General features: G+C 37.0%; 1 protein-coding gene across 2 annotated transcripts in view; it reads left to right on the forward strand.

Moving 5' to 3' along the window:
* Positions 1 to 14,786, forward strand: part of Rbl1 (retinoblastoma-like 1) — a 75,136-nt gene that overhangs the window by 46,674 nt on the left and 13,676 nt on the right. For both annotated transcript variants that reach the window (XM_005384716.2, XM_005384718.2), the window contains exons 17-18: positions 3,789 to 3,965; positions 14,431 to 14,502. In XM_005384716.2, coding sequence (XP_005384773.1) covers positions 3,789 to 3,965; positions 14,431 to 14,502 — 249 coding nt within the window. The remainder of the gene's footprint in view (positions 1 to 3,788; positions 3,966 to 14,430; positions 14,503 to 14,786) is intronic.

The following is a 14,786-nucleotide window of genomic DNA, read 5'->3' on the forward strand; positions in this document are numbered from 1 at the left end:
ATTTCATGGATGAAGTTAAACTACTAAAACAATCATTTTAAAAATTAGTGAGGGCTGGCTGTGGTGGCACACACATGTAATCCCAGCACTCGGAGGCTGAGGTAGGAAGGTGGTTGCAAGTTCAAGACCAGCCAGGGCTATGAAGTGAGCTCAAGGCCAACCTGAACTGCATAGTGAGACCCTGTCTCAAAAAGACAAAAAAAATAAATAAATAAAAATTAGTGAAGTTCTGTGCAAGGGCTACACAGATATTATAGTCCAGTAGTTTCCCTTTAAATTAAGATATGACTAATTCTTAATATAATACATAAATTATTAGTGAAAAAGGGCTAAAAGACTTAACACAAAAACTTTACTTTCTCCTGTTATCTTAAGACAGGGTCCAAGAAAGTACTGTGGGACCAGGCGTGGTGGCACATCCTATAATCCCAGCACTTGGGAGGCTGAAGCAGCAGGATCACCAAGAGTTTAAGGCCAGCCCAGGCTACACAGTATATTCAAGGCCAGCCTGAACTATATAGTGAGATCCTGTCTAAAAAAAACCATATATGCTCTAAAGCTTCCGTATAGTCAACTTCGAATGGACAAGGAACTTGACAAGCATTTCAGGACATGTCAGTGAAAAAAGCATGGGCAGATTTATAAGGCAGTGTTAGAAAGTAAGAGAAAACAGTGGGAAATAAACAGCACCTTTACAATCTTCCCCAGAAGTTATATAAAACAATGTTGCTTATTTCCCACACTTAATCATGTAACTAGGGGCTGGGGATTTAGCTCAGCGGCAAAAGCGCCTGCCTGGCAAGCGCAAGGTCGTGAGTTCGGTTCCCGGTACCGGAGAAAAACCAAAAAAAAAAAATCATGTAACTACCTCAAGAATTTTTAAGGGGCAAATGTAACCTTTTTTACAAAAATTTAGAACTGAATGTCTAAGATTTTGCCATTGTAGAAAAAAGAAGAGACTATGCACTAGAAGATAAACACAGTTTCTAGAACAATCATTGTCTTCTGTTGCTTTCAACTGTAATTAATTTATTTTCATCATATTTGTGAGTTTGGGAGCAGCTGATTCTCCAGAGAATTTTATTTTATAAGGAAATTTCTTCTTTGAATGAAATATTTCCCAAGAATATAAGTAAAACAAGAAAGTAGGGCTGCTTTAGTTGCCAGGTAGGATGGTTTGGGAGGCACATAGCCTTTTTCTCCATCTCCCACAGCCTTCCTTCCCGTGTCTCTACCCATACCCACCACTTGTAGCTGTCTAAGGAATGTTTAGTAAAGACGAGTAGAGCATTTTCCCCATGATTTCCCATATATAATTTTAAAAATGGTAAATGACTGACTACCTTGGGTAATGAGTCTAATTAAGACTGACAAAAATAAGGTGTGTGAATTCTTAGTTTAGAATTTTAGTTCAGAATTGACTTACCCGTTTCATTTAGTGATAGACTACTCTATATAGGTTAAGAGGTAGGAAATATTTTCTCTTAAAGGGGAATTGAAAGGCTAAGGGTGCTCAGCAGTAAAGCACATAATTAGCATGAATGAGGGCCTGGACTTAATCTCTAGCAGCAAAATAAAAAAAGAAAAAAAATGGGAAGTTTTAAATGTCTGAATCTATAATAAATTCAAAATAACCCTTCCTTCAGTAAATTGTAATTCTTATGCTTGCTAAACTCAGTGTGCTGCTGATGTTCTAGCATGGATAGAATTTTGAATTTTTTGTTAGAATGAAAAGGTGTTCAGCGTATATAGATCTCAAAGGCATTAGATCAGCCCTGTAAAAGATACTTAACCAAATATGTTAATTTTGTATTGTCTAAAATCATGTATTATGGGGCTGGGGATTTAGCTCAGCGGCAAAAGCGCCTGCCTGGCAAGCGCAAGGTCGTGAGTTCGGTTCCTGATACCGGAGAAAAACCAAAAAAAAAAAAAAAAATCATGTATTATTTTTAATCCTAGCTACGATTATATCTGTTAGCTTCTCTCATGAAGGTAAAGTTCTAGCATCTTTTGTTCTGTAATCATGGAGCTGGACATGGTGGTGCATGATTGTAATGCCAGCATTCTGGGAGGATGAGGCAGGAGGATCACAAGTTTGAGTCCAGCCTGAGCAATTTAGTAACTTAACAAGACCCTGTTCCAAAATTTAAAAAAAAAAAAAGGGCAAGGAATTTAACTCAGTCCCTAATGCCACGACAAAATAATAATAATGGTTACAGGTGGCTTTGGAGTCAACTGCTTGTCTTTCTTTATATCATACTAGCCTAATTGAATAGCTCAGTTTTTAAGCTCAATTTGTAGATTTATTTTCCTGCAAAAATAATTTTCTAGCCAGGTATGGTGGTACATACCTGTAATCCCAGCCCTTGGGAGGCTAAGGTAGAAAAATTGCCATGAATTCAAGGCCAGCCTGGGCTACATAGTGAGTTTGAGGCCAGTCGAGACTACATCGTGAGATCCCATCTCAAAAAACAAAAACAAAATATTTTCCTTAAGGATACTTACTCTTTTTCTTCCCCACTCCCTGAACATTAAAGATTTACTTAGAATAAAATAGTACAGCTGAGTAATATCACATCACTTATTTTTTATGGTGCTGGGGATCAAATTTAAGGCCTCATACATGCTAGACAAGTGCTTTACTACTGAGCTACATACCCATAGCCATTACCAATTCTTTTGTTTTGTTTTTTGAGGCAGGGTCTCACGATATAATTCAGGCTGTCCTTGAACTCACTGTATAGTCGAGGCTGGCCTCAAACTCATGGCAATCCTCCTGCCTCAGCATCCTGAGTGCTGGGATTACAAGTGTGTGCCACCACACCCGGCCTCTTACCAATTCTTGAAACAATGAAACAGTAACTCCTGCAGGATTTTAGGTTATTTGCATTAGTTTCAACTCATATAAAGACTGTGTATATAGTCTCAAGGCATTAAACTTAATTTACTCCAATGTTCTTAAGAACAAGGAAAAAACCCTCATATCTATCTGACTTTAAATATTCCTGTTGTGTGCTCATAAAAGCAGTGTAACATATAGGAGAAATTTTTAAAATGATTTTGCTATCTAACTCACTTTTGGAGTGATAAATTTTAGTTCTTTACTAACTGTCTTATTAGACTTCCTAGCAATTTTACCTGAACCTAAAACAAACAGGACAGGGATTTGTAAATACTTGAAAAATGATGCATTTATAATGATCACGAGGGGCTGGGGATTTAGCTCAACGGCACAGCGCCTGCCTGGCAAGCGCAAGGTCGTGAGTTTGATTCCCGGCACTGGAAAAAAACCAAAAAACTAAAAACTATAATGATCATGACACAAGTAAATCTTGAATTTTTAGTGTTGTATACTTTACATAATTACAGAATAGGGTAACATCTTTTCATTTTTTTAACTTTGTACAGTGAGAATTGAACACAGGCCTTTGACACTGAGCTACATCCCAGGCTCTTTTTTATTTGAAGGCAAGGTTTTGCTAAGTTGTCCAGCCTGGGCTTAAACTTGCAATCTTTTTTGCCTCAGCATCTTCAAGTGCTGAATTAAAACTGTGCACCACACTTAAAATGCTTTTAAATTGGTTTTCTAATGAGCATTTTCTTTAATCTATATTCTTTTGCTGTAGCAGTAAACTAGTGCTATAGAACAGAAATTTTAAGTTATTTAATATATTAACAACCTAGGTATTTTTTAATCCACATCTGAAAGTCCATGTTCATGGTAAGACATAAATTTGAGAGATTATTTGCTTAATGTTTTCTCATCAATGTGTTATTTTATATCTTAGGTCTATCATTTGGCAAGTGTACGCTTACGTGATTTATGTTTAAAACTGGATGTTTCAAATGAGTTACGAAGGAAGATATGGACATGTTTTGAATTCACTTTAGTTCACTGCCCTGATTTAATGAAAAACAGGCATTTGGATCAGCTCCTCCTTTGTGCCTTTTACATCATGGCAAAGGTAATGTAAAGGTTGTGAGAAATCTTTACTTTAGTTATCTTACTTGAAGCAGCAAGTCAAAATTGGTTGAACTTGATCCTTAGTTTTCCTTTAATGCTACAAGCCAATAGTATCCACCACTATTTAGTAGTAATTTCAAACTACTATGTTCCCTGCAGTCTTCATTAGTTTCATAATCAGCTTTCCCACTTCTTAAGAATGTATTGGTTTCTGGGCGTGGTGACACATCCCTGTAATCCCTACAACTCAGGAGGCTGAGGCAGGAGGATCACAACAAGTTTGAGGCCAGCCTAGGCTAGAAAGTGAGTTCAAGCCCAGCCTAACTGTATCGTGAAACTCTGTCTCAAAAAAAAAAAAAAACCACACAAAAAAAGTAACACTGCATATAACTTTCTGGTTTGCTGTAGGTTTTGGGTTTTTTGTTGTTTTTTTTGTTTTTGTTTTTGTTCTTTGAGACAGAGTCTCTCTATGCAGTTCAGGCTGGCCTTGAGCTCACTTTGTAGCCCAGGCTGGTCTCAGCCTCACAACAATCCTCCTGCCTCAGCCTCCTGAGTGCTGAGATTACAGGTGTGCACTGCCACATCCAGCTAGGTTTTGTTATATAACCGTAAATCTAGTTCATATGGTTAAAGGTAGCAAATTAATGGTTAGCTCAGTTTGTCATTTTCTCAGCTCTCTTTGATGTTATTGTCATTGCTGATGGTACCACTATAGCTAAAAATGACATAATTGTTCTAAACAGCTGTTCATCCTTGTATTCTAAGACTGAGATTGAGCAAGGGTCACGTGGCATAAAGCCAAAGGACCAAGGGCTGGGCCAAACAGGCAGCAACTTCTCATTCCCAACAAATTGAAGAGGTAGGACCTTGTAACAGACTCAAAACCCAAAAACCAGCTACACCTGGAATATACCTCAGAAAAGTGTTCATTTTCTAAGGTTTCTAAATACTAGTAATAAAGCAGCACACCATAGGCAGTTTACAAGCATCACCCCAGGAATTAAACTGAAAAAAAGATATAAAATGACAAGACACTTAAACAAGATCCATCCCCAGACATCCAGTTCACCAAAGACAAACCTGGGGCAATGAGTTGGGACAGTCCAAAAGTGACCCACTTGGCCTCTCTGAAGTGGTAAAACAAAGCAATTGAGTGAGGCTCTAGAAAAATATCAAATCAGAAATAATTTCTCAGATAGCTACAGAGATGGTGTCCACAATGAAAACCATGCTCAATGACTAGAGCAGATACAGGCAAAAATATAGAGGAGCTTAAAAAAATTATGGAAGCCATGAATGCTCAGCATAGAAAAAAAATGGAATCTATAAGACAGATTCAAGCAGATATCCAGGAGAATAAAATTTCCATTGAAAGTATCTACAGCAGATTAAGCCAATGTGAGGGCAGGATCTCAGATATAGAAGCTAGGCTTTCAGTTAGCAATCATGAACAGAAAGATCTCTCAAAAATAGCAAGGGACCATGAGAAATCAATACAGCAGCTGCTAGATGAGGCAAAGAAGAATAACTACAGATTGATTGGAGTCAGTGAAAAAGCAGGAGATAGCACAAATGATATAAAAAAAAAAAAATTGTTCACTGACACGGCAGAGAACTTCCCTGGTAGGGAAAAATAATTTGACATACAGAAAAGTGAGGCATACAGTACTCCAATTAGCCATGATCACAAAAAAAATAATAATGCACAGCCAGGCATATCATAGTCAAGATTCCAGAAATTCAACACAAAAATAGAATCTTAAAAGGTGTTAATAACAAATCACCTATAAAAGAAAGCCCATCAGAATCACAGCTGATTTCTCAGCACAAACCCTCAAATCAAGGAGAGTTTGGAGTGAAGCATTTCACATTCCAAAAGAAACAACTTCCAGCCCAGATTGATGTACCCCACAAAACTATCTTTCAAAACTGATGGAGAGGGCTAAGGATATGCTTAAGCAGCTCAGAGCCTGCCTGCCAAGCATGAGGCCCTGATTTGTTTTGTTTTGTTTTGTACCAGGAATGAAACTCAGGACCTTATGCTTGCCAGGCAGATGCTTATACGACTGAGCTATATCCCCAGCCCTGAGGCCTTGAGTTCAATTACCAGTACCCCCAAAAAAAAGAGAAAGGAAGGAAAGAAGGACAGAAAGAACACTGATGGAGAAATAAGATACTTGCATGACAAAGAACATCTGAAGAAATTTATGACCAGCAAACGAGCACTCCTTGAAAGATATTCTAGAAAGATAACTGGGCTATAGCTCCATGAACACCAGGCAAGGCAAACAATTAAATAGGGAAAGAAAGGGGAGGCCAGGGATATAGGTCAGTGGCACAAGTGTCTGCCTGGGAAGGATAAGGTCCTGAGTTCAATTCCCAGTACAAAAAAAAAAAAAGCCAACAACAGGAAAATAAAGTGACAAGGAAGAGTCAATACATATCAATTATAACCATCAATGTTAATGGTCTCATTTCACCAACCAAAAGAAACAGAGTGACAGAATGGATCAAGAAGCAAGATCCAACAATATGCTACATACAAGAAACATAAAATTCAAAAAGAAATTTATAGACTGAAAGGCAAAGGATGGAAAACAATACTCCATGTGACAGGAACCCAGAAAAAAGCAAAGGTAGCTATTCTCTTTGCAGACAAAGTGAATTTCAAGCCAAGACTGATTAAGAGAGACAAAGAAGATCACTACACCCTCGTAAAAAGAACAATCCATGAGGAACAGATAACAATCATAAATATATATGCAACAAATACCAGCACACCCAACTATATAAAACAAATATTAATGGGCATGAAAAATCAAATAAGCACGCATACAGTAGGATTGGGGGTGCTGCGCATGGTGGTGCACACCTGTAATCCCAGCACTCAGGAGGCTGAGGGGAGGATTGCTGCTAGTTTAAGACCAGCATGGGCTACAAAGTGAGCTCAAGGCCAGCCTGAACTGCATAGCGAGACCCTGTCTGAAAAAGAACAACAACAAAAATTGTATTGGAGGATCTCAAGTCCCCACTGTCACAAAGACAGATCAACTAGACAAATCAACAATGAAATAGTAGAACTGAACCAAACTTTCGAACAAATGGATTTGTTAGATATCTACAAAAAGTATTCCACCCCACAACATCAGAATACACATTCTCCTCAGCTACATGCAGTACATTCTCAAAATAGACCACATACGACCTCATAGAATATGCTTAAGTGAATCCAAAGGAATTGAAATTATCCTACACATATTATCAGACCATAATGCAAAGAAATTGGAAATTAATGGCAAAAGAAACTACAAGAACTTCATAAATATATAGAAATTAAATAGCACCCTCCAAAACAACCAGTGGGTCACAGATGAAATTAAAGAAGGAATTAGACAATTTGTACAATTAAATGGTAATCAGATTGCAGATTATTCTGCGTATTTATAGGACGCAATGAAAGCAGTCCCAAGAAGGTAATTTATAGCAGTGAATACCTCCATATCAGGAACATAGAGCAAGCACAAATAATTTAGCACCTCAAATTTGTAGAAAAAAAAGAGCAGGCTAAGCCAAAAGCTCTTACAAGGGAGGAAATTATAAAGATCAGAGCAGAAATTAATCATTTGAGACTAAAAAAAAATACAAAGAATCAATGACTCAAAAGAGTTGGTTTTTTGCAAGATTAAATAAAATCAACAAACTCTTATCCAACCTTATCAAAAAAACAGGAAAAAAAAGACTCAAATCCATGCAGTTAGGAATGAAAAGGGTGAAATCACATGGACCCTGCAGAAACCCAGAAGATCATTTATACTTACTCTGAAAACTTGTATTCTAATAAGATGGAAAGTGCAGAAGAAATGGACAGATTCCTAGGTTCTACCAAAGCTGAATCAAGAAGATATAAAAAATCCTACATAAAATCAAAGATGTAACTAAAAACCTACCAACAAAGAAAATCCAGGACCTGGTGTATTCAGTACAGAATTCTACAAGGAATTTAGAGAAGACCTAACACCACTACTTCTCACACTCTTTAATGAAATTGAAAGGGAAGCAATACTCCCAAATTCATTCCTGGAAGCAAGCATTACCCTAATTCCAAAACCAGAGAAGGACCCAACTAAGAATTACAGAACAGTCTCCCTAATGAACACAGATACAAAAATTCTCAATAAGATACTGGCAAACAAAATGCAGCAAATCATAAAGAAGGTTATATACTATGACCAAGTGGGATTCATCCCAGGGATGCAGAAATGGTTCAGCATACATAAATCAATAAATATAATACATCATATTAACAGAGTCAAGGACAAAAATCATATGATCATCGCAATAGATGCAGAAAAAGCTTTTGACAAAGTCCACCATCCATTCATGATAAAAACTACAGAAAATTTGAGTCAGTGGTCTTTATCTCAATCTCATAAAAGCCGTCAATGACAAACCAACAGCCAACATCATACTAAATGGACAAGCAAAGGAAGATTTCTCGCTAAAATCAGAAACAAGACAAGGATGTCCACTGTCTCCACTCTATTCAACATAGTCCTGGAAACTCTAGCTAGAGCTGTTAGACAAGAGAAAGAAATCAAAGGAATAATGAAAGGAAGAAGTGAAATTATCATTATTTGCAGATGACATGATATTCTACATAGAAGACCCCAGAAACTCCAGAATGCTTAAGTGAATCCAAATTGCTAGATTTTTTTTTTTTTTTTTTTTTTGGTTTTTCTCTGGTACCGGGAACCGAATTCACGACCTTGCGCATGCCAGGCAGGCGCTTTTGCCGCTGAGCTAAATTCCCAGCCCCCAAATTGCTAGATTTAATAAGCAAATTTAGTAGCATAGCTGGATGCAGAGTCAACACTCAAAAATCAATAGTTCTTCCTGTACACAAATAACAATCTCACAAAGAGAGAAATTAGGGAAACAACACCTTTCACAATAGCATCCAAAAAATGAAATACCTAGGAATCAATCTAATAAAGGATGTAAAAGACCTCTCTCTACCTTGAAAACACCAGTATTCTGAAAAAGATTGAAGTGGATATCAGAAAATGGAAAAATATCTCTTGCTCTTGGGTAGGAAGAACCAGTGTAGTGAAAACGGCCCTACTTCCAAAACTGTTACACAGGTTTAATGCAATTCCACTCAAAATTCCAATAGCATATCTCACAGAATTAGATTAAACAATCCTAAAATTCATTTGGAACCAGAAGACACCTAGAATAGCAAAGGAAATTCTGAGCAACAAAGGCAAGGCAGAGGAGAGTCACAATCCCTGACTTGAAATTATACTGTAAAGCTACTGTGATAAAAAAATAGCATAGTACTGGCAAAAAAAAAAAACAACCCGAAGATCAGTGGAACAGATTAGAAGATGTAGGAACAACTCTAGACATACTCGGCCACCTTGTCTTTGACAAAGGTGCCAAACACAGCCCCTGGAAGAAAGCCTCTTTAATAAGTGGTGCTGGAAATGTGCTCTGCCCATGCCAAAGATTAAAAACTGGACCCATTATGTTTCACCATGCACTAAACTAAATTCAAAATGGCTTAAAGAGCTAAATATTAAAACAAACATTAAATTTGCTGGAAGATAGAATAGGTAAAACTCTTTAAGACATTGGTGTAGGCAAAGACTTTATGAATAAAATCACGATCGCATAGGAACTATCACAAAGAATCCACAGCTGGGATCTCATTTTATTAAAAAGATTTTGCACAGTAAGAGAAACCACCAACAGGGGCTAGGGGTTTAGCTCAGTGGCACAGCGCCTGCCTGGCAAGTACAAAGTCGTGAGTTCGACTCCCGGTACTGGAAGAAAAAAAAAAAAAGAAAAGAAACCACCAACAGAGTGAAGAGACGACCCATAATACAGGAAAAATGCTTGCCAATTTTTCCTCAGACAGAGGATTACTGTTAAGAACATACAAAGAACTCAAAAAAATCAGACCTTCCCAAATTTAAAGGCCCAATCCAAAAATGAGAATCTGAGATGAAGAAATACAAACAGCAAATAAATATATGAAAAAATGTTCACCGTCACTGGTCTTTTGAGAGATACAAATTAAAATAACACAGAAGCTGGGCATGGTGGCACACACCTGTAATCCCAGCACTCAAGAGGCTGAGGCAGGAGGATGACTGTGAGTTCAAGGCCAGCCTGAACTCCATAGTGAAACCCTGTCTCAAAAAACTAAAAAACAAAACAACACGGATTCCATCTCACTCTGGAAAGAATAATGGCTATCATCAAGATATCGTTAATGATTACTTGGTTGATCAGTATTGCATGTCTCTATTTGTTTTCCTGAGAAACCACTTTGAAGATATCAACACATAATACAGCAAGCATTCTTAATTTCATACCACGTCGTCTGTAACTCTGTATTGTTTGTATTGTTCTTTTTCTACTTTGTAAATGGATGTCTGTTTGTTAATGTGTTTTCCTTTTATTTTTAAAATAAATTTTAAAAAAAAGATATCAACCAATAACAGACGCTAGCAGGGCTGTAGGAGGAAAGGAACACTTTTGCACCATTGGTAGAAGTATAGACTGGTACAACCACCATGGCAGTCAGTATGGAGATCCCTCAAAAAGCTAGGATTGGAGGTCCCATTTGACCCAGTTGTTCCCCTTCTGGGTATCTACAGAAGAATTAAAAACACCGGACCACAGGAATATATGTGCACCCATGTTTATAGTAGCACAATTTGTAATAGCTGGGTCTTGGAAACAGCCCAAATGCCCATCAACCAAGGAATGGATAAAAAAGATAATGGTCTTTATATAACAGAGCACTACTCAGCCATAAAGGATAAACTGGAGACTTCTATAGGTAAATGGATGCAATTCAAGACCATACTCATAAGTGAAACAAACCTGATGTACATGTATAAACATTGCATTGTCTCCCTAGTGTGAGAAGCTGAAAGAGTAAATAAGATCCAAAATGTACAATAGATATTGTAAAATGGGAAGAAACTTCAAAAAGAAAGAGAAACTAGGATGGCAGAGTGGAGAAAAGAAGGAAAGGAAAAGCAAAGATAATAATAATATAATAAAATATATATATATAAAAGATATACTACTAATTTATCTTAGTTCATTGAAAAGAAAGATTTGTGCTAATACTGTGTGGACAATTAAAAGCCAATGTCTTGTTCTCTGAGTAACTAAAGATAACAATACACAATATATTATCCATTGTTACCCTCCTATTGTCTTGTTTAGAAATTTTATTGTTTTCTCTTTAAAAAAAGTATATTGGTTATAAAGGAGTTAGTAAATGTGAACAGTAACATTTCTATCCCTACCCCCATGACATCTAATATGGTAATTGTCTTAGTTTTGTCATTACTGAGACAAAATACCTGACACCCAGAGTTAGGGAAGAAAGGTTTATTTAGCTCATAATTTGTATAAGTTTTAATCCATAATCTGCTGGCTCCAAGACAGGGTGGTTTGGCAGAAGGGCAACCATTTATGGCGGTGGAAGACAGCAAAAGCAACAGGAGAGGAAGTCAAGACTCTTGCTGTCCCTTATATCATATGCAGGCTATCCATCCTAGGGCAGGTATAGCATTCACACTCTTAATCCTAGCCAGAACTATGCCAAACCAATCAGTGGACTGATTTACTAATTACATGCCCTTAATCCCAGCATCACACACTTTAGATTCAATCTCTTCTGAAAAAGCCCTTTGACTTCATGAGGTTTTTGGGGGACATCTAGGTGCAAATCATAGCAGTAATTTAAAGTAAAATGACCTTTTCATTTTAGGTGAATAACTGAGCCCCAGAACTGAGTAACATGACCAAGTTAAAATAATAAATGATTAATAATAATAAATGACAACTTATAATCTGTTCACTCATTATCTGGTATAAGAGCTTCTGTCCTGTATTATCTTCCAGTGATTTATTGTGCTGCCTCAGAGATTCATTTTACTTTCAGTTGCTACACCATGTTTTAAATCATAAAATAGCATATTTTACCTATTTAAAAAATTCTGAGCTGGGCATAGTGGCACATGCCTGTAATCCCAGCACTCAGGAGGCTGAAGCAGGAGGATCTTTGCAAGTTTAAAACCCGCCTGGGTTACAAAATGAGCTCAAGGCCGACCTGAACTGCATAGTGAGACCCTGTCTCAAAAAGAGAAATAAATAAATAAATAAATAATTCTGATACACCTGAAAAAAAATCACTTACAACTTTTGTTTTTGATTTTGTTTTCTGGCTTTTTGAGATAGAGTCTCACTATATAGTTCAGGGTGACTTTGAACTCACTTTGTAGCCCAGACTGGACTTGAACTTGCAGTGATCCTCCTGCCTCAGCTACCCAAGTGCAGGGATTATAGGTTTGCGCCACCTTGCCCAGCCATTTGCAACTTTTGCCTTACTGTATTAGCCAAATTGGCATTCCTAACAGATCCATACAGTTTTTTTTATTGCTTTGTGTTTTGTTTTATTTTTTTGAGACAGGGTCTCACTATGTAATAGAGGCTTTCCAAGTGCTGGGATTACAGGCGTGTACCAGCACACCCAGCCCATACAGTTTTAAATTTAATTTTTAAGCATTTTGAGGCAAAGGACATGTTTTCAGACTCCTTATGAGAGGTGACCTCTCTTTCATGATTCCTCTTTCAAAATCTCTATACATAAAACGAAAAAAAATGGAAATAAAGCTTTTGTAAATAAGGAGGGGAAGAAGGTTTGAAGAGAGGGAAGAGGAATGGGGAAAAAAGGAATCAAGATTGTTTTTTATTTTAAAGAGAAAAAAAAACGGTACAAATGATACAGAATTTCAAAACAAGGTGATAGGAAATTAACAATGGTTGTTATATTACCTATTGTTATCTTGAAAGTAGTGGCTCAAACTACCAGATATGGGTATGCGAAATCAAACAATTAAGTATTAACAGTTCCTTTCAATAAACCAATAGAAATTAGTAGTACAGTTATCTTAGCTAGAATCAAAATATATTATGTACAGGTACAAATTCCCTATAGTGAATGTGATCATTATGTATATTGAAGGTGTAGCCGCTGGGAGTGGTGGTGCACACCTGTAATTTGCAGTACTTGGGAGGCTGAGGCCGGAAGGATTGTTGTGAGTTCGAAGCCAGCCTGGGCTACAGAGTGAGCTCAAGGTCAGCCTGAACTGCATAGCGAGACCCTGTCTCAGACAAAAAAAAAAAGTTGTACCAATAAAATTAATTTTAAAAAATAAAAATCTCTGTATGAAATAAGTCTTAATAAATATTATTAGGTAATCATTTGTGTTTTCCAGAAAATTGTCAGAGTTTTTGTTATTTCTAGGTCATCTTTGTAGAGAATAGGTTTAGTGCAAATGGACAGGGAAGCCGAAAAAGGAGTAATTTAATTGAACTTTGTAACAGACAAAACAGAAGGGATTCCTTTTTTAGATCACTAATGCATTTCCTTTCTTTGGGCCACAACTGTGACTTTTGTCTAAGGCTAGTGTAGTGAGAAAATCTTAAAACTACAGCTTTATAGTTGGGCCAGAAGACTCAACCAGCCTTGACTACACACCTGCAGCTCAGAGATAAAATTGACAGCCCTATCTGACCAACCGCACAATGGCCTACACAGATATCCTGTCTTGCTAGCCTACTTCTAGGACTATCCACCTGGGGAAAACTAGCTCTGTCAAGGTCACATTAAATCTTGCTTGCTTGCCTGGGACCCTGACTTGCCTCATAAATGACCCCCTCCAATTAAAACCTGCCCCAGCCACATCTGCCTGATAACATATGAAAATATATGTAACCAATTATAAACTAATCCTTTATTGACTTTGTACTTCCTGCTCATGAAATGTGTATAAGTTGCTGCTTTACGTGAAGCCAGTGCTGATGATTTGGACCCAGGTCCCATCAGCCCACGGGCATTAATTAAAATTGCCTTCCAGCACCTTGGTGCAAAGCATTTTCCATCCGGTTTGCTACAGTTTCTGCAACATTAGAAACCCTGTAGTTTGTCCTGAAATGTTAAAAACCTAATTGTATAATAACCACTCGGTTTTATTGTGAATCACCGCAAGAGATTTCCTGTCCTTCAGTATGTGGTTAATTTTATTTTAAATAAGTACTTAAAACTAATAAAACTAGAGACTGCAGGGGATTCAGAAATTCTGAGTTTTCTTATATCTTTCTTTTTATAAAGAAGTACATTTTCAGTAGAGTTATACTGTAGTAATTTCAGTGCTTTTTGATTAATGAAACTATTCACTGAGACCCCCACAGGCCACAAAGCCTGAACTTTAAAAGTAGTAAAAATCACAAATGTTAGTGGTTTTTAGTCATGGATTGGCCTGGGGTTAATGACTTTCTGCAAGGCTGCTCTCAATGCCAGCCTATAATTGAAGTTTTTGTTCAGAGCCATTTTTCTTTTAAAAGCAACTGATAAATGTAGTTTTTATTTTCCTTAGGTAACAAAAGAAGAAAGAACTTTTCAAGAAATAATGAGAAGTTATAGGAATCAGCCCCAAGCTAACAGTCATGTGAGTTATATTATTTGTCCTACTGTCCAGAAATAGATTTGTACTGTTTCTGTGCTGACAAGTCATATAAAAAGTAAACTACCTTTATAGTTTTCTTGTACTTTAGATTCTTATAGTTTAATGGCTACTATTAAACTCAAGAGATAGTTCATTAAAAGATAGTTTCACATGGAAGCCGGAAATCTGCCTGATTCTGATGCATCCATATACCTGCTCATAATTCTGCCATTCTTTTTGTCCACTTGGTGAAGGAAGATGTTTCACTAGAAAATGTAGTGAAAGAT

This window comes from Chinchilla lanigera, unplaced genomic scaffold (genome assembly GCF_000276665.1).
Source record: "Chinchilla lanigera isolate Chin_1 unplaced genomic scaffold, ChiLan1.0 scaffold00021, whole genome shotgun sequence".
Taxonomy (NCBI): Eukaryota; Metazoa; Chordata; class Mammalia; order Rodentia; family Chinchillidae; genus Chinchilla; species Chinchilla lanigera.